This window comes from Empidonax traillii, unplaced genomic scaffold, assembly GCF_003031625.1.
Source record: "Empidonax traillii isolate 1590-97213 ecotype Southwest subspecies unplaced genomic scaffold, ASM303162v1 scaffold108:size1079785, whole genome shotgun sequence".
Classification (NCBI taxonomy): Eukaryota; Metazoa; Chordata; class Aves; order Passeriformes; family Tyrannidae; genus Empidonax; species Empidonax traillii.
The window spans coordinates 679,947-701,173 of NW_020955301.1; the positions used below are offsets into that span (position 1 = coordinate 679,947).

Here is a 21,227-nt window from a genome sequence, read left to right on the forward strand (position 1 = left end):
ATGTCAATATGAAAATCCGGATATGGAAATTGCTGCACATGTAGTGGAGCATGATCTTAGCTTTTCTGCTTCAGAGATGCATCATGCTAAATAAGGATTTTCCAATTAGCAAATCAGCAAAATTGAAGAATGGTGAAAAGAAGTGATGAGGAGCTCAAAACCACTTTAGGAACTCACTGCAGCCTCTGCATAACACTGTGTAGGATCCCAGGGCTGCAGAGTTAGCCAAATAGTTATTAATATTTCTTTAATATATTTAAATATAGGCCAGACAGGGGCAGTGATTAGAAAAGAAAGCTCTTGGAACATGTCATCCTAATAAAAGAAATGCTTTGCTGATTTAATAACCTGATATAAGTTTTTCTTTTTTCGGATGGGCTCTTGTGATATGTTAAGGGGTGTCTAAGAATATGCAAAAGGTCATTAAAACTCATATAGGTCCCTTTCCCAGCATTAGGGCCAGTGTTAAACTCCAAGGACCTAGTGTGAAAAATGACTTTGACTAAGTTTGTGCTATAGGGTTGTCCTTATAACTAAGTCTGTGAAACACACTCAGGCATGAAAAAGTGCATTTCTAGGTTTATGAAACAGTGAGAACAGGTACTGTTCTGCTGCAATAGGGCTTGGGCTCTTGGAACCTCTGGGCCTCGTCTCCTCTCTCACCCAAAGGACAATTAAGCTTAAGATTTTTTAATATTGTTTGAATAAATACGGGGCAATTAGATTTTGTGTTCTTTGGGATTAATCAATTCCCATTTTCTCCTTTCCCAAAAATCAGTGGTAAAAAATCTCCTGTATTAAAGAAGAAAAAAAGCCATTCAGTACATCATGCGATAGCAGAAGCACAGTGGTTGGGAGGAGTGGGGCAGGTAATGAAGCTATTTATCAAATGTGTATAATTTATATATGTTCCTTTTCCATGTTAACTATAGGTGGCCCGTCCACCTCGGTCAAAATTGGTAGAACTTTGTTCCAAAGGGATGGTATGTGACACATCATGCAATGATTCCTTTGTCAACTCTTCCCTACAATCCGTCCTCCATGTCAACTGGATTGCAGTGCCTTTATGTTCATGATGTTCACCCTGATCTTACAGCTCTTTATTGGTGTTTGCCCATATTCACAAGCTTTTGGCGCTCCTCCTGATTCCTCTGGGAAGGTAGGGGGTGGCAGCAGGTGTTATTGTCACCTATCAATACTTTATTATAGATATTAATACCTATTACGATAAGTACAGTAATACAAGGTACTATATAGTTATTAAATATTACATAGTTTAAAATTACACAGTATAATGTGCTTTACAGCAAACATGTAAAGTGTAGTAGAAGTAAAAACTGCCCTGGAAGCCAGGACATGGGCAGTTCTCTCTTGCCTTGAGCTGGAGAGGTGCGGAGCCTTGAAAGATTCATAACTGCCATGACACTACTTCCCACGTGTGTCAAGGGGGACACCCATAAACACAGTATTTATTGCATTTGTTAGTTCTTGAATGTGTTCTTGAAGATGTTTCCATTTCTCTACTTTTTCCACAGCAGCCTCTTCTAAAGATGTTTCAGTACTTTCGTATCTCACAGTGACACGCACGATGTACGGTTTTCTTTCACAAAAACCAAGTCCGCTTTTGTATGTGTTAATCCCTTGCGTTTGGTTCCTGGAAAACGCTCCATCCAACCTTTTCTCTTTACCCTCATTTGACACGTATTTCACACAGTCCGTCGTGCCTTTCGATTCTTGCGCCTTTGCACGGGGGAAAAACAGCGCCCGACAATATGGAAATTTTATTTTTTAATTTTATTTTTATATATAAAAAAAAAATCAAATTGCGAGATGCAGGCGGAGCGGCACCGAGGCCCCTCCGCAGCCGGGTGCCGCAGCGCTCGGCTCCCGCTCCCTCCCTCGCCCGCCCGCAGCGCCGGCCAGGAGCGAGTCCCTGCGGGAAGAGGAGGGAGGGGGGTGCGGCGAGGGGGCCGAGGAGGAAGTGAGTGCGGAGGCCCCGCCGTGAGGCCGTCGGGCCCAGCTCCCTCTCCCGAGCAGGGCGGGCGGGGCGGTGCTGGCGGAGGGCAGGCACTGTGCCCGCCCTGCGAGCATGCGGCGGCGGCAGGAGGAGGAGGAGGAGGAGGAGGAGTGAGCGCCCGCCGCGGCGGCTCCGCGTCCCTGCCCGCCTCGCCGGGGCTGAGAGCGGACTCCGGGGAGGAAGATGGAGCCCTTTCCCAGCGGTGAGTAACCCGGGCGGCCGGCGGAGCCCCGAGCGGGGCCGCGGGGCCTCCCTGTGGAGGCGCGTCCAGGAGCAACGGGAGAGGCTTCTTAGTCGTGCTGCCCCCACGGTCCGCGGCTTGAAAATTGCCTCGGGTCAGGTTTAGTTTTGGTTAATTAGGCGTAGGTGCCTGTAGCGGGAGAGGTGAGGGGAGGCGCTCTCTCTTTTCTCTTTCTCGGCGCTGTTGCGCTTCTCTGTGCCCGGCCGTGGTCTTACCGACACCGAGGGGGCCGGGGCGACTTCTGCACCAAGGTGTGCGCTCGCCGTGCCTTGCACCGGGGAAAAGAGCCTTACAGGCGTCTGGAGTGCCAAAGCCATCGTGACTGATGGGAAGGAGGAGCCACGCTCGCCGTTCATGGCGTTTTCCTGATCGGGGCACTCTCGCCAGAGCGTTTCCTCCCACCCAGCGAAAGGGGAAATAAGAATGCAGAAGTATCTGGGGTGTGTGAAATGATGTTTCGGGGTGCTCGTGAAAGCCGGGAGGCTTTCAGAGCTGCCCGTGCGCTGACGGGAGCGCTTGAAATGCCGACGTGGTTGCATATGCGCTGAGATGAGCGCACGGGAGCGTTTGTTGACATCGTGATACACCAGTGTGCGTGCATCCCGTGCCCGAGACTCAAATGAAACCATGCGAAGTCCGTGTTGCTGCTGCCTCGACTGACAGTAACTCATTCTAGCCGCCCAGGACGGAGGAGGAGGAAATGAAGCTCTCAGATCAAACTGAAACGAAAGTGTGTTTGGTTAGATTCAAGACCATGGCCAAATATGGAATTAGGACTAGACACTGGGTAAAACAACAGCCTTCCTGTTGAAAACACAACACTTTTGTTACAGGTGGGGTCTGTTAAGTAACTTGCGTATTGGATAATCATTGCTGAAACACCAGGCAGAGTTTGCTGCATTATATTTTAGCTCCTCAGAGGCCTGACAAGTCAGAGTATAAAAAAATCCATGCAGTAAAAAGTAAATTTTCTGTGTCATGGCAAGTGAGTTGGAACTAGATGATCTCTAAGGTCCCTTCCTACCCAAGCCATTCTGTGATTCTGAAAATTTATTATCATTGCCTTGTGATTTCCTTTTCTCAGTTGCACTAAAAATTCCCTATATAATTTGATGCTGCTGTTAAAAATCTAAAGATTATGAGCTTTGGGCATATTTTGGTGGCTTAACTAGCGAGACAGACCTTTTCCCTCCTTTTTTTTTTTTTCTCCTTATGTTAAAATTACAGTTTGTACAAATAGTTGATGCTTTGGTTCTGTAGTTAATCCTGGCCTTAGTAAGAGATCTTTCAACTACAGCTTATTTCAGTCACAGGGTTGTAATCTGCATTCCTATTTGTGTGGTAAAAAAACCTTGTGTTTAATAGTAATGCAGTTTGGGGGAGAATTTTTTTTTTAAATCATCTTGCTAAGTCTGTTCTCTTTAGATGAGACAGCCATCATGTTGCTTTAGAAGTCTATAATACTCTTACTGCATTGTGCAAGAAAACATTAAAAAAATTCAGCTCCACGCAACTGGAAGAAATGGCCTTGTGGGTATGAGCATGCAGCTTAAAGGTACTGAGAAGCAATGTTCATGGACAGAGCTTCCTAATTGTGTTCCCTGAAGTGAAAAGCTTGGAGATGATGGTGAGACTGTTTGAAAGAAAATTTGGAGTTGAAGCTGGTCAAGTCAATAAATTTCTTGTGAAAGCTGGCACTGCTAGAATGGACACTACAGAGATTATGCAAATATTAGAATAGAGATGTTGTTCCTTATTTCTGATGATCTTGAGGCATGTTTGGTACTCAGTAGCAGCTGCTAAAATATGAAGAGGTTGCTTACATTATTGGCTTTTTGAATTTTTATTTTTGTGGTTGGTGGTCTGGAAGCTCTTGTGGTCATCAAGTCTTTCAAATAAACTGAAAAGGTGTTTGTTTTATCTTATACTATAGTAATGAGTTCTGTTTTTGAGTCTGGATGTTGATTTCCTTTGTAAAGTACTGCGTAAATTCAGAGGAAAAGATGTCTATCTTACAGTATCTTACAATATTATCTCTGTAGGTGTCTGTGTTCTTTAGGGCTTTTACCTTTGTAAAACAGAGGGAACAGACTGGATCTTAAGATTTTCCAGAAACGTTTCAGATCAGTAGAGAACTGTGATGCCCTCTGTAAAACTGGCAATAAGACAATTTCTTGTTTTATTTTATTGATGTAGAGCTGTATCAGAATGGATACATATATTTAAATAGTCTTTTTAAGGCAGCAGATGCTCTAAAGTGGATATGGAAGATCACTGGTTTTCTACTTCAGTATTTGGTTTTGTGTTTTGTTTTGTTTGGTTTTTTCTCTTTTCCTTAAATATAAGAAAAACCACACCCATAATGCATTTTGAAAGTCAAAGAAACCCTTGTCCTTTCCTTGAAATGCTACTAGGTGTGCTGAACTCTATATTGTTTTACTAGTTTCTCCAGTGGAAGTCTTCAGATACCCTAATTAAAAATACTTAAGATTTCTTTTTTGATTTCACCCCTGTACTGGGGTTTTGGTCCCCTTTGGAGAGATCTCGGCTATGCCTTCCCTACTGCCTTGGAATTCAGTTGAAGATAATATGTGAGGTCTGTAGCTCTGGAATAACAGTCAATTGAGGATTTATTTTTAGGGCCTGGAATAACTGAGTTAATCATAAAATATCTCGAGTTGGAAGGGACCTATAAGGATCCTAGAGTCCGACTCCCTGCTCCTCATGGGACTACCTAAAACTAAACCATATGACTAAGAATCTCATCTAAACTTCCTTTGATCTCTGTCAGCTTTGGTGCTGTAACTAATTCTCTGTTCTAGTGACCAGTCACCCTATCAATGAAGAACCTTCTCCTAATACCCAGTTTGAACTTCCCCTGAAATGATATGGATGCTATAAATTAGTAAATGTTTTAGAAATGGTACTAGTAAGATTTTTATTTTTTTCTGAGGAATTCCTCTATTTTACACAAATATTCTTAATTTGAGATCTTTTCCAAGAAATGAATAACCAAAGTTTAATTAAAAGTGCATGTAAGTATTCCTTATTGTTGCATATCCTTTTTTTTCCCCTAAGTTGTATGATCTCAAATTTCTCTGTATTGGAAACAGCAAATTCATGATCAGTGTTAATTTTGGCTAGTCATTTTTTACTTCAACCGTTTCACTATAATAAAAAGAAACAAGCAAAAAACCAAAGCAAACTAAAAAGATGAAATAAGGGGAGTATGTCATGTCACTTGGGATGTCTCTATTTTGGACCTTATCACAAATTATTTTGCAAGTCTTTTGCCTTTTTGTAGACTGCATGTGTTTCTGAAAGATCATTTCATCATCTCCTTTTTAATGCATTAAACATGGAACTTATCCATTTGAGATGAAAGTAAAAGGTAGAAGTGAGCTATTACATGTTCCTCACTTAGGTGATATGCATGAAATGCAGCTGCAGAAGGGATAACTTTTGATGATTTGCTGAAATACAAATAACATTCATGTTCCCTGACATCCCTGATTTATTTTTATCCTTTTTATACACAACAAATGGAATCTTTGATATTAATTACATGACTGAACTGATGAACAAAATAAAAAAAAAAAGACTCTCATGGAAAGAAGTAGGGGTTTTTGTTTGGTTGTCTGGGTTTTTTTTTAAGTAGAAATAAATCAGGTTAGCTGGTTCCTGTCAATTCCAAAATGTTTTCTTTCTTTGTGTTAGTTTTGTTCGGTATGTAAATGTATTGGAGATTGCAGGAGTATATTCTGTGTGCATAGCCTAAGTCTGTTGGGTACACCAGGCAAAACCTTGACTGCCATTATTGTATACTCCTGTGTCATGGAGCAGAAGGATTGCTGGTTTTTATTCAGTCCTGAACAACAGACTGAGCAATCTTTTTTTTGGTAAGATGGTAGATAAAAAAATCTAAGAGGTCTGTTCTCAATGTCCTTTTTTCTTCCCCCCCCCCCCCCCCCCTATTTTGCGTATCCCATCAAATATTACTGACAGAAAAAACTGCTGGTTTCATCTGTTCCCACATGTAAGTTTTATATTGTTCAAGTGCATGTTGCTGGATGGTATTTTCCACAAAGCCATGTTATGGTTCCTGCACTTGTGTTCCTGTGACAGCTCAGCTAAACAGAAACCTGTTTTCTCAGTGTGTTGGGTATGTATTTGCTTTTACTGCATTTCTGTGAGTTCTCTGTCTAGCAATGGGTGTTCAAAAGAGAATTCAGTAACTTAAAACAGTGTCTGAAGATCAGAGTATAGGTGTTCACCATAGATTGTTTGTTAGTATTTTTCCACTGAGGAATTAGTATTCCACTTGTATATTTGATGGGCGTTGGTTTAATAATTACATAAGAAATTGAATTTATCTTTATTTAATGCATCCTCTGATTTCAGTAGTGATGAATTCAGACAAAAAAGCTTTTCTTCCTTTATTCAGTGATTTGAATGAAAAGAATTCAGTGAATTTCCAGATCGGCAGAACAATATTTTTTTTCATTAAGTACAAAAGTAAAGATTGCATAGAAGAGCAAAAACATTAAGATGTCTTTATGAGTGAAAGCAATATTATTCCTTTTTCTATGCTGCTTAAACTTCTGTCCAGCAGTAACTTAAAAATAACATCAAATTAACTTTTAAAATACACCAGGATTTTGTGTGATCTGGGTTTTAGTTGCCTGTAAATGTTTTAAGGAGTACATACGTACCTTCTAATAGTTGTGTTTTGACTATTTATGATACTACTTTAAATAGTGGAATATACTAACCTAAAATTCTACTAATCACAAAAAGATTGTGTGCCTTCTTGCCAGAAAGAAACGAGGAGGACAGATGGGTACTTTCGAAGGAAATTTGGAGGAAGGAGGACAGGGAACATCTGTGGGAGTCTCATCCAATTGGTTAAAGAGACAGGAATTTCAGGGTAATAAAGTGGTTTGGGTTCTGCCCAGTTTGCATCCCTAGGGCACAGCTGATGATTTATTGCATCACGTGTTGTCTTACAATAGATGGTCAAGGAAGACCTCAGAGCCCAGTTCTTCTCTCGGATTGTTCACGATGTGTAGTAGTCTAGTGCACCAATAGTCCTCTTTACTACATGTAGTGAAGAGTGAAAAAGTGGAATCCTGATTCCATTGACATATGCTTTGACACTTTTGGTCATTTGTTTGTTCATGTGGAAATACAGTGGATTTTGATTTGGGGATTATTTTTTTTTTCCTTCCCTTCAGAGCTCCCACGGAGATGTTTGGAGGAGTCTGTTTCACTGGACTTCAGTAAGCATGGCTGAGTGCAGAGAACTTTTATTTGGTTGTAGACAATCTGACATTGAAGGAATAGATTCTGTAGACACTGGAGTTCATGTGTAACAGTTCTTCCACCAGTGCTGTTGACTTTTATGGAGAACCAGTTGTGTTCAAAACTAAGAATGTGCCTGATTCACCTATTCCTTTAGGGCCTAATACTGCTCTTTTTTTTAAGGCTTTCTTTTTGTATAAAAACTGATAATTTCTTCTGCAGTAACAATGAATTGTTAACACATCAATAGAACCACTTCTAACTCTATTTCGTGCTTGAAAACTAAGTTTCTGGAAACAGCAGATGGTATTAATGGTAGTCCAAAAACTTCAGTATACTTTAGAGGCCTCGTTACTTCTGAGCTGTAAAACATTATAAGAGAACAAAAAAGAGTGGGTTTTTAGAAAATGGGGCTGTGAATATAGCATGTATAAGCTGTTAGTTTAGTTGTCAAAATTTATGCTTTTTATCATTGATGGAGATATTAGAAGAGGCCTTGGTGTCTCTTTTGGCACAAGTGAATATTCATTAAGTGTGAATCATAGAATGGTTTGTGGTGCAGGGGACCTTTTGAAAAGTGTCTGGTATCTGAGATGACCACACCCTTATGGTGGTGGTTGTAATTAAGATCATTTCAAAGCTAATATATAATACCTGGTTAGTTTAGATCTCAGTATTTCTTGAGCTACCACTCACACATGCTACTGCTTCTATCTCTGTCAGTATCCTTTGTCTTGTTATATCATGAGACTGACAAAACTTTAGGTAGATGTACTGTTGCTCTGTTAAGAGGGTATAACATTTACAGTGTTGCAAGTTATAGGCAATAAGCTTTAGACTTGGTTGCTTTTGTGAGACGAAATACCAGTTATGAAGCAGAGGCTTTCAGGACAAGAAGGTATGATTCTATGAATTTATTGCTTAAAATGAAAAAGGAAAGACTAAGCACTCATCGAGTTGTATGCAGTCTGTCAGGTTTCATACCTGACAGTCTGTTAGATGTTTCACAAAGCTCTCGAAAATTTTTTTTGTTAGAATGACTGGACACCGGTAGAGAAATGTTTTGTATTTTCAGCTGTGAGGAACCTGGTATTTATCAGCTGTGAAACTGATGGATAGATGTTTTGAAGAGGATAGTCAGCAGTTCTGAATGTGGGAGTTCAGTAGTTCAAGAAATTCGAGGGACAACTTCCTGCATGTCTCCATGGCTCAAGGCCTTTTCATTAGACCCCTGTGGTTAAACATTTTATAGGATTTTAATTGCAAAGCATACCCTTGGTAAGATTGAACACAGGAAACTAAAAACCTGTGTTCTATAATTAAATGTCTTTTTTTGACGGAAAAAAGGGTTTGTTTTTTTTTTTTTTTTTTCCTAATCAGAATCCACTTAGTATGCTTTTGGTCCATACCGTGTGACTTAATTGTGAAAACCATGGTGTGTGCTTAACTATACAGATTCTTGTAAACCTCTACCAGTTAGGTTACAATTTGTCTTAGCCTTATTTGTCTCTTGAAATCAAACCCTTACAAAGTGGCATTTGTCACTAGGATGTACTTCTAGTCTAGAGCAGACTGTATGTACTGCCTGTCTTTTGATAAGAGCTTGTATTAAAATTGAACAGAGTCATGAAAACTGTTTGCATGTAGATGTTGACTACAAAAACCAAAAAGACCCTGTTTTCTGTAGCTGGAGTCAGTGCGTGCCTTTTTTTTGTTTGTTTTTTTGTTTTTTTTTCTGGTACCTAGATAATATTAGAAGGACTAGAAAATGTTGGTTTAGGCTCTTTATCCACAGGAAGCATAAGTGGCTTTCATGTTTCTGTTTCTGTTTAAATGATTGCATTCAGTGCAGAAAAGTATATAAACATACATGTCTGGTTTTGATCTATTAAAAATGTGTGTATGTAATCTTGCAGCATCCCGGGAATTAAGGACATGATGTTAGCCTATCTTTTGCTTCAGTTCTGTCTCTAAAAAGCAGGCAAGTCACATGGAAGATTTAGATTTTCATAGCAATACTTCATACTACCTAATATTTCTTGGGGTTTTTTTTTATATTCAATTATATCCTTTTTTCCCTCTGAATTAAATACTTTTAGAGAGAAAGTGGTGACATCTATCTTCTAGCAGCCCAACTTATGTTTTCTTTAGAAACATTTTTCTTCTGCAAAGATTCTAGAAGTGAGATTTAACACATTTAAAATAACTACAAGCATGAAAGTTTTTATTTCTAAATTCAAATATTTGTGCTTTCATGTAAGTGGCTATATATTACCCTTATGCACTGACTATATGAGTAAGTAAAAATTATGTTTAAACTTCCTCCTTGAGGGTAAAACCTGACAGGCAGCTAAACCCTGTGCAGTCTCTCGCTTACTCTGACCCAGCAGGGTGAGAGAGGGAATCAGAAAGGTAAAAATAGAAAACCTGTGGGCTGAGATAAAGACAATTTAATAGGGAAAGCAAAAACTGAGTACACATAAGCAAAGCATAAGCTCAAGGTCATAGGTGAAACCATGGTGAAATGAGTGCAGAGTGCTTTCCAGCAGGACTCACTGATTTCCCTGAAATTCCAAGGGCTAGTTGTGTCCTTGTTTGTCATCTGAGTGAAGGTTATAACTGCATGTTTTCTTACTGTAGATAGATGCTAATTTGAAATTACACGAATGACATTGTGTACTCTCCTGCTTTAGTAACAGCAAATAATTTTTGTATAGAGAATTAGATTATTTTCCTACTCTGAAGGAATTTAGAATGCATGGAACTATTAGGGAGTCACATTAGAGAAGAAGGAAACCTTTAGTCAGAATCTGAGCATAACTAATATGTTTGTGGATATACACTTTGTTTGCTGAGCAAGCATGCTGGAAAAGACAAGATAAGCTTTTCTCCATTGTCTCTAAACACAACGGTTTTTTATGAATGAGTTGGCAAGAGCCCAAAGTATAGCAGTGCAGGAAGTAATTCACATTATAGAAGGAGGAACAAAACTGATATGACAAGGAATAATAATCACAAACAAGTACCTTTTTTCAGTGCATGCTGAAAAGAAATTAGGCTTACCAGTGATGAGCGATGGGATGGTGTGCCAAAACTTGAAGAAACCAGCACTCCTGGGATCCCTCAACCTGGTTCATGAAGTGTTGGCTACAATGTACCACGCCTGAAATGCTTCTAGACCAATGTCCGCAGCATGAGGAGCAAACCTTGCAAGAGGAGCTCCAAGCTTTGGCCCAGTCCCAGAGACTTGGCATCATTGACACAAATGAAGCCTGGTGGGATGAGTCCTGTGACTGGGGTGCCCTGTTGGGTGGTTACAGGCTCTTTTCATGAGGGACAGGCAGGGCAGAAGAGGCAGAGGGGTGGCACTGTGTGTAATAGAAAGGTCAGGATGATGGAGCTCACAGTTGGCAAAGGCACAGTTGAGAGCCTCTGGATAAGGATCAAGGAGCACACAAATGATGCAGATGCCATTGTGGGAGTCTGCCATAGACCTCCAGGATGATGATGCCGACAAATTCTTCTTCGAGCAACTATGAGACACTTTCAGGTCAACTGCTCTTGTCCTTGTGGGAGAGTTCAACTTGCCAGAAATCAACAGGGAACATCACACAGCTGGTACAACCTGGACCAGAAGATCCCTACAAAACCTGGATGACAATTTTGTGGACTCAGAAAGGTACCCTCCTTGATCTGCTGCTTGTCAGCAGAGTGGATCTTGGGAGTGAATATTGGTGGCCTCTTGGGACAGCGACCACAAAGTGATCGAGTTTAAAATCTCTGTTTTTAGGAGGAGGAAAAGTGCCAGCAAAACCTCAACTCTGGAAATGAGAAGAGCAGACTTCAGGCTGCTCAGGGAATTAGTAAGTAAGGTCCTCTGGGAAAACGTTTTTTTGCAGGTGCTGGGGTCTATCAGTGCTGGTCATTTTTCAAACATCACCTCCCAAGGGCACAGGAGCAGCAATTCCCACATATTGGAAGTCCAGCAGGTGAGGCAGAAGGCTGGCTCGGCTGAACAGGGATCTTCTCTTGGAAATAAGGCAAAAAAGGAAGGTGTGTGCCCGGTTGAAGCAAGGTCAACTGACATGGGACAAATTCAGAGACGCTGCTTTGCTGCTGTAGGGAGAAAATTCATGCAGCCAGAGCTTAACTGGAGTGACCATGACTGCAGGAGTGTTCAACTCCCAGTCAACCCTGACATTCTGTGGGATCTGCTGTTGCAGCTGGATCCCTACAAATCTATAGGGCCTAATGGGATTCATCCCAGAATCCTCAGAGAGCTGGCTGATGTAATCACAAAAACTCTCTCAATGATTTTTGAGTGGTCTTGTGAATCCAGAGAGGTCTCAGCTGACTGGAAGCTGGCAAATATTGTCCCGATTTTCAAGAAGGACAAGAAGGAGGACCCCAGAAACCACAGGCCTGTCAGTCTCACTTTAAAGTTATGGAGAAGATTATTCTGGGGCATGTTGAAAAACACCTGAAAGACAATGCAGTCATTGGTCACAGCCAGCACAGCTTCATGAGAGGAAAGTCCTGCTTATCCAACCTGATGCTTTTTATAACAAGATGACCCACCCAGCTGATCAAGGGAAGCCATTCGATGTAATCTTTTTGGATTTCAGTAAAACCTTCAATACTGTCTCTCACAGTGTCCTTCTGGACAAACTGTCCAGCCCACAGCTGGATAAACACACCGTGTGGTGGGTGATCAGTTGGCTCATGGGTTGAGCACAGAGGGTAACAGTGAATGGGTGACATCAGACTGGTGACCTGTCACTGGTTGGGTTCCACAGGGCTCCATGTTGGGCCCTGTGCTCTTCAACATCTTCATAAATGACTTGGACACAGGACTGGAAGGGATACTGAGCACGTTTGCAGATGACACAAAACTGTGAGGAGCTGCTGACTCCCTCACAGGCAGGGAGGCCCTGCAGAGAGACGTCAGCAAATTGAGGACTGGGCAATCACCAACCAGATGAAGTTCAACAGAGGGATGTGCTGGATTCTGCCCCTGGGATGGGGCAACCCTGGATGTACAGACAAAGTGGGGAATGAGATGCTGGAAAGCAGCGCCACAGAAAGGGCCCTGGGTGTCCTGGTGGATGGCAGGTTGAATGTGAGTCAGCAGTGCCCTGGCAGCCAGGAGGGCCAACCCTGTCCTGGGGGGCATCAGGCACAGCATCACCAGCTGGTCCAGGGAGGGGATTGTCCCGCTCTGCTCTGCCCTGGGGCAGCCTCACCTGGAATATTGTGTGCAGTTTGGGCACTGCAGTATAGGAAAGATACTGAGCTATTAGAGAGTGCCCAAGGGAGGGCAATGAAGATGGTGAAGGGCCTTGAGGGGAAGCCTGTGAGGAGTGTCTGAGGGCACTTGGTCTGTTCAGCCTGGAGAAGAGCAAACTTGGGGGAGAGCTCATTGCAGTTACAACTTCCTTGTGAGGGCAAGAGGACAGGCACACACTCATCTCTTCTCTATGGTGACCAGTGACAGGACCTGAGGGAATGACCTGAAGTTGTGTCAGGGGAGGTTTAGGTTGGATATTAGGAAAAGGCTCTTCCCCCAGAGGGTGGCTGGGCACCGAACAGGCTTCCTAGGACAGTGGTCACAGCACCAAGCCTGACAGAGCTCAAGAGGTGTTTGGATGATATTCTGAGGCACATGGTGTGACTCTTGGGGATGGTCCTGTGCAGGGCTAAGAGCTGGACTTGATTCTTGTGAGTCCCTTCTAACTCAGCATATTCTCTGATCCTGTGATTTTTAAAATTAAAACCCAACCTTTTAAAAAATTACTGCTTTCTTGAATTCTGTAATTTTTAATGTATGGTATGCCTATTGACACTTATCCACAAGAAGAAATAGTGTAATGCAATACTGAAGTGTTGATACAGTTACCAAAATTACAGCTTCTACAACATGCAATTGTGCAGCAAGAGTTTTGAAAATATTAAGGTTTCTACTTGTTTTACTCTTATGTTTTACTTACATACTGTTGCACTAGCAAAGTACAGTATCTTTCAAAAATTAGATTTCATAAGTAAATTTTCAGTTTCTTCCCTTTTTTACCCAAAAATGTGTGCACTCAGAGATTTGAGTATATCTGAAATATAAGGAGTTATGCTTGTCTTCTCTAGGATCCATGCAAGCAGCCTATCTGCACAGAGTTTTTCTGTGAATGTCAGGGCCAGAAATCACTTCAGATGAGTAATTTTCTTTCGTGGAGACTCTGAATAAATACAACTTCTTGCTTGAGGTTCACCCTTACACTTCCTTTCCTCTGGGGGAGGGAGGGCAGAACCAAAAATATTACTGCTTGCCTGACCTGTGAAAGCATGAGGTTTTAGTTAGGATTCTGGATAGTTTTCCCAGTATACTCAGGGGCTTTGCACGTGATCATCAAGAGCTTGTGCCAGTACCCTTCTGCTCTTTCTGCAAGTGAATTTCTCCGTCCCAGAAAGCATGAAAAAAGCAACACGAATTATTTACTGACTATGCTGTAAATCAGTTGTCTGTAGGCAAAATTTAAGAAAACTGATATAACTTCTATTGGGTGGTATTTTAGAAAAACAGCAAAGCTATTTTTAAAATTAATATTTGCTAGTGAAGTACTTTTTTCCACTTTAACTTTTTTTTTTTTATTGCTTCAGTCAAAATTTTGAGGAGTTTATTTTCAAGCTATGACAAGACAAGACATGCAGTGACAGGGAAGGGAGAGGTGGCAATTAGAGAGGGAGGAAATAGAAGTTAAGTGACTTCCTAAATCTTTGCTTGGAAACCAAAGTAAGGAAAGAACTAGTTAAGAATTTGTGACCATCCCAGGCTCCGAAATAAGAAACTACACTACTTCCTGTGTTAACTGCTCTTGGAAATAGGAATATAGTCCTACAGTATATCAGTGGATACAGTGCTCAGAGGAGAAATAGGAAGAGCTTGCTTACATTTTTAATCATTTTATCTTCTGGGTAGCAGCAGCAGGATGTCCAAGAGCTGTTATTCTGAAAAGAACAAAGAGGAGGATGGAAAACGGAACAGTGTCTGCATTATCTTGAGCACAGGTGTCTGGGAAGAAATGGTAGGATGTGGTGAGAGGATGATGTATCTTTCCTTTAGAGAAAGTGGTGAATTAGGAGATGGAGTAGGCACAATGATGTTCACTGTGTGATGCTCTACCGATTTTAACAGCAGGGAATACAGTGTGTCATCAGGAAATAACTTGAGAAAGTCTGCAAATTGAGCAATGCACTTGATTAGGTCAGATTTATAGAAATTATAACTAATATTAGAAATTCTCACAGTAAGCAATTAATTTATAGAATCGTTTAGGTTGGAAAAGACCTTTAAGATCATAGAGTCTAACCATTAACCCAACACTACCAAATCGACCACTAAAACATGTCCCTAAATGCCACATCCACATGTCCTTTAAACACCTCTAAGGATGATGACGACTCCACCACTTTCCTGGGCAGCTGTTCCAATGCTTGATAACCCTTTCGGTGAAGAAATATTTTCTAATATCCAGTTTAAATCACTTGATGCAACTTGAGGCCATTTCTTCTTATACTGTTTTTTTTTTATTACTTAGGAGAAGAGACCAACCTCACCTCACTCTAACCTCCTTTTAGGTAGTTGTAAAGAAACAAAGTAATTTGAAAAATTTCTTCCTTTCTTAGTTGGGGTTTGGGTTTGTGTTTTGATGTTGTTTCCTTTTTTTTTTTTTCCCATCCAGAATGTGTAATTGACATTTGATATAAAGAATGGGAATTCTTTATCTTGTTAGTATGTGAACTGTCATACCATTGAATAACTCAGAATTTTGGCCCTAAATTTGTTACTATTATTTCAACTCCCTTAAATTTAGACTAATTTACCAGTTGATAGAGCAGAAGGAAAAGAAATACCCCAAACCAGATTTAATCAAGGAAGAATTTAATTTCTGGAAGAAAACATTAAATCTATATACTGCTTTGAGTTCCTTCATCATGTACATACAGCAGTGAGTCTGAGAGTTGATGAGGTCATAATCTGAACAGACGTTACCCTTTGTTTTTATTCCTGTTAAGAAAAACTGCTTACTGATCATCAATTTTTTTTTTTCCAGAGAAATTTTCATTACCTTAAGTGAATTTATAAGTTACACTTGTTTAGATGTTTTGACCCTAAGCCTACGCAGTAACTCAGACTCTCTAAGAAGCAGGTATGGGCGTGCAAATGACAAAATTGCCTGTCAAGCCTCTAAATTGTGGCTTTTGTTTTTCGGCAGCAAACTAATTTCAGACTTCTGTTTGCTTGTTTCTTTTTTCTTTTAAACAACCCACTCTTTACCCATATGGGATGAATTTGAACTGATAAATACAGAAATCTTTGTGAACAAGCCCAGGGTGTTTTCATGCAAGTTTTAAATTGAGCAGCAACAAAAGCTGAGAAATGGAAAAGTCAGTAGCAAATAATTGTCTGAGTATATTTGTGGTTTGCCCTAACTGGAATTCACATATCATGAAGGTGAAAAATGGCTTTGTCGGACAGGGAAGAAGGATCAACAAACACAAGACAAAAAAATTACTGTTTTGGAAGAAATTTTGAGGGGAGTCAAAATGTCTGCTGCATAGAGGAGTGTGCCAATGAGATGTTATTTTCACTTGGGCTGCTGAGAGTCAAAATAATTAATCTCAGAAAAGGTCATTGCTGAATTATCACCTAACACCCTTATCTCTTTTTTAAACCTCTGTTTTACAAAAGAGGAGAAAGGTCTTTAAGAGAGCTGGTAACATAAACAAGCTGTTGTTAATCACAGCCTTTTTATTTTATTTTTCTGTTGTCTGCACTGGCAGTTTTCAGAAATCAGACTGTGGACGCCTCTGTAAAGATAAATCTGTAGTACTTATTCTACAACTTCAAGGCCTGTTTAACCACCAGAAGCCTTTGTGTTCAGTTAGCTCAAACCTTTAAGTGCTACTTCTGACTCAACAGCTGTCACTGAAGGGATCTACTCTCACTGCAGCCCAGCCTGCAGGCCATTTTAAACCTTTAGGCCAAGGGTTGCCTTGGAGCAATTTATATTTTAAGTGCAGTTAAAGTAAGATCAAAAATATTTAGAAGAAGGATCTCATTCCCAGACAGATAAGAGAATATTGTAAACCAAGTGAAATAACTTCTTTTAAACCTATCAGAATTTTTTCTGAGGTTTTATACTCTTGAGCACGGATTTATAGAATGCTGCTTGCTCACCACTGTCTTCTATCCAGAAGAGCTTATTAGCAAGCAATGAATGAATATCATGCTCTTTCAAAAATAAACACCTCTCAGATGGACCCATTCATACAGCACTTCTCTTAACTGTTTGTAAGCACAGGCCTTACTGACTGTTCTTAACACTATTTTCTGCTAAATATGTAAAATGTCTGCCTTTTTTCTTGGCCCAGTTTCTAACTGCAGCAACCATTGTGTACTGATTTTGACTATCGTAGTGTACACAATTCGTCCAGGAAAGTTCAGGCACTAGACCGCAGCAATCAACAGTAGATAAAAATGGCAAATCTAAATCCTTAAAAAATGGCTGTTAGGTAGAACCTGCAGTTCTGGGAATAATTCCATGCTGAGCCTGGAATATTGCTAGCAAATAAACTACAGAAGAGTGTATTTTGCATTGCTGACATTACGGAGTATTTGATTTCCACTGCACTTTTTTTTTGTTGGATGCTGAAGACTTTTTCCTTCAGGTAGTGAGTAAGTTAAATAAATAGAAGGTAGTGCTAAGATAATGTAAAGGGGTTGTGGAGCTTAGTTTCAAATTCATATTATTTCACTTTTTTTTGAGAATAGAATTGCACGTGAAGTATCTAGGTCAACCATCAATTCTTTTGGTGTTCCGTGACAGTAAGAACTGGATTGCATAGCTGCAGTCAGTACTCTATTCCTGCTGTTTAATTCTCTGATTCAGCACAGTTGGAAAGGAATTCTGCTTCACGAATAACTTTGGAGGTGGTCTCCTTTCAAGTGTCAGAAGGTAATGAAGCTTCTATGTACTCAGTACAGGTGGATTGAGAGGCTCCATGCCATTCTCTTGGACTGGCCATAAACTGGCCATTAAGATGACAAACACTTCTGCATTTGTTTGCTGTAACTGACTTTAAATGTAGACTTCATACTTTTATATTCAGTGCTCAGAAAAGTTGGCTTTCCTTTCACAGCTGCTGATGCTGCATCAACAGGTAATTACAATTTAAAGGTTAATTACCAGTATAGTTGCTTTTAGCCAGTTGACTCAAGTGTCTCTTGTATAATTTTGTTCAGATCGTGAAGTGAAAATGATTTGCCTAAGCAAGCAGTCTATCATAAGCCTTATTACAGAGCCGAGGTTATTTCTGATGTGATCATCAGCTTTTGAAACTGCAGTAACTCAGAAAGCAGCTCTGAGTCTGCATCCAAACATTCATGAGGAGCTTAAAGAAGGCTTTTGATAGCAGGAGCTCTCTTGCTCTTAAGCACTTGCAGACTGAGCAGTTACTGGCATATACAGCCAAGGATCAATCAGTGTTAATTATTTGTAGTCTTTGAGAATTTTGTGGGGAAAAAATCAGATGTCACCTAGTAGAGAGATAGTCATCTCTGTGTTCAAATCCTGTGCCAAAGATCTCATGATACAAGCATATAAATAGGGCATAATTGATAGATATGCATTTGAATTATGCCTTAATAAAAAGGGAAGGGAGACCAAGAAAAACAGTTTTATTCTTAAAGTATTTATTTATTGATCTTCTACTAAACTATTGATATAAAATAATGTAAAGTTTCTAAGTTGTAATTTCTGAGTTTTTAATCTTTTTTTGTCTTATTTCACTTGCTGAAGTGGTTAAGTAGGGTGGGATGTAGTGGCAGTTGAGTTGCTTCTCTCTCTGCTGCATTTTTGAAACTCCATTCTATCTTATCAGATTATGCAGTTCATAAACAGCATCAACTAAACTTTTCAGCCTTATTTTATCTTTAGGTTTAGAAAAATATGAAGTTTATATGTAAGAAAACGTTAACAACTCATTTTTTAAGTGTGCATTTTCAAAGGCTACCAGTTTAGATCTTCAGTTGTCAATTAAGCCTGTTTACAAGTCAAGGCCATTTTGTTACTTATTTGTTGGGAAAAAGAAATGCATAGCAAGTTGTATTTATCTTTGCTACTGGACATTCTTATTTCCGTTGACTTAAACTCTACTTTTTTATTTAAAAAACCCTGATTTTCAGTAATAAAAACTCTAACTGGTGTAGTTTGGAATTATGACTTTAATTGCAGCCTCTAGTGAGGAATCTTTTGGATTTCCAGTGTAGTATTTAGAATCAAAGTTTTCTTCAAAATGCCTCTGTGTGCCAGTTTCAGCAGCTGTGACAATGAATCTGTGTTTTGGCACTCCCTTTTGGGCTGCCTGTCTCTGTCCTCTCCTCTCAGCCAAGGCAGAAACAATAAACGATGAGAATAGTTTTGGCTGAGAATAAGGTCAAGATTTGGAGCAAGTCTCAAGTGATGAATCCAGCATGGGGTGCACAAATAAGAGTGAATGTTCTCTTCTGTCTTCTGTAATAATGTTAATATTTGACAGTTTGGAATTGTGGAGATTGATCTGTTTCCTGTTAAGCATTGGTAAACTATCATTAGTGGAGCGGAAGTGGGGTATATAGTTCTAATTTTTACAGTCTCCTAAATTATATTTTTACTAAGTAACTCATCATAAATGAATAGATTTATTGCTTTGATTAACTAAATGCGGAATTTATGCCAGATTGAAAAAATCCAAGCTTAGAAAAAGGGTGATTGAAAACCACATGCTGTGTTTTTTTTCCATAGTAACACTTCTGAAATTTTGGTCAGGATAGTTGAGAGAGTTTTTGAGTTTTAAACATTTTTCTTTGTTTACCTTTGTTTTTTTAAGGTTGAAGATACAGATTTGGGGACAGACAGTTCAGGAGAAAAAGTGTAATCCCTTAGTGTGTTTCTAAATCCTTAATGTCTCAAATGTCTTTACACACATTTTAGATGAATCTTTAATGTCAAAAATCAGAGTTTTGTTTCTACAATCAAGTCAAGCTTTCCTCTCCTGCCGTGTTTGAGGGCTATTTTTTTCTAGTAGCTTGTGCATTTAAAATGTTAGCTGATTTTAAATTTATATAGAAACTAATATCTGTTTATATGTTGATTTAATCTTAACAAACCCTTAACATTTCTGAAAACTTGCTGAATATTCCTTACACTGTTTTCCTATGGCTTGTTTTCTTCCTTCTTTCATTCAAACTGTACAATGCAAGTACATCTGGTTTTAATTGGCTCTCATATTTCATCTTGTTCTGGTCACTAGCTTGGCAGGACTGATGACACGAGGTATGTGTGAGAAGTTTCACTGTGTTAACCTAAGTAATGTATTTTTGGTTTCCTCTCTCATAAATAGAGATGAATAAGTGACATGTTTATCTTTTCCCTAAAAGAACAGATTCTATAGCAGGTACAACTTACAACTTTTGCAAAATTTCTAGTGGCATTTCTGCATGTCAACTGCACAGATCCTGTTACCTCTTAAAGACAGTGCAAGTATAGCAGAAAAATTTTATATACCTTTTTCATGGCTATAATACGTTCTTTTTAATTTATGAAGTGCTTCCTTTTTTTTTTTTTTTTTTTTTAAGATACAATGAGAAACTTTTATTTCACTAAGCAAAACATAAATTTTAATTAAAGGATTATTTTAATATCTAATTTTCAATCTTTGTTTTTTCTTCTATTTTCTGGAAACATGGTTATACTGAATATAGTGCTTTTGATATGAGGCAGTGCAGTGACTTTACATGTGTCATTATTTCTGCAGAATTCCTTCATGGGCTTTTCCCATAAAATATGTGACATAATGTAGTTGCTGACAAGGATTAAGTAACTTAAAGAGCAGTAAGTAGCATTTGACAGTTTTGTATCCGTGGCTGTGTATCAGTGACCTGCTTTAGCCTTCACTATCACATTCCTTTCCTTTCCTACTAGTCCCAAAGACCAATAAAAGAGGGTAGATCAGGTTCCATGTACTCTAACCAGTCTTACTATTTTTATAGGTGACTCATACATACATAAAAGCATACAGCTCTCTGCTTGAATTGTGCTTACCTGTCATACCCAGTGTATTTGCAAATACTTATAAGTGGTTCAGATCATTCCCTGGAGTCCTGGAAACAAAGAGTTTTATGCTGTTTGCTAAACCTTAAGGGTGTAAAAGTGATTTTCCAGTTCTTAAGGAACAGTGGAATCTTTGGTCTTTTGGTTTTAGACTGTGTGGGGCAATATTTGTGTGCAGTGGCATGGTTTCCCCAAACTCACTTTACCATCCTGGTAGCAAGCTCATTCATATATTAGGAATCATATATTCTGCACTTACTATCTGTGCCAGGGAGACCCTGGTGGTCTAGTGGTTAAGGACGTGGTACTGTCACCGCAGAGACCTGGGTTCAATTCCCGGTTAGGACACTCCCCGGGCAGATGGAGCTCGTTAGCCCTGTAAGGCAATCCATCTACATCCTGAGGACCTCGCTGCCACCGTCCAAGCGTGCTTGGCCCCGGCAGATGAACCTCAGGATTAAAGGGTGGGCTCAGTTCCGCGCACACTGTGTCTCACCTAAAAAATCCAATGCGCAGGCTGGAAGGT

General features: G+C 39.7%; 1 protein-coding gene across 2 annotated transcripts in view; it reads left to right on the forward strand.

The window, feature by feature from the left end:
* The first annotated feature begins 2,114 nt into the window (after positions 1–2,114).
* LNPEP (leucyl and cystinyl aminopeptidase) overlaps positions 2,115–21,227 on the forward strand; it is a 58,727-nt gene continuing 39,614 nt past the window's right edge. For both annotated transcript variants that reach the window (XM_027882632.1, XM_027882631.1), the window contains exon 1: positions 2,115–2,219. Coding sequence is in view for 1 of the 2 variants with exons in the window: in XM_027882631.1 (XP_027738432.1) it covers positions 2,201–2,219 (19 nt within the window). In the remaining variant the exon portion in view is untranslated. The remainder of the gene's footprint in view (positions 2,220–21,227) is intronic.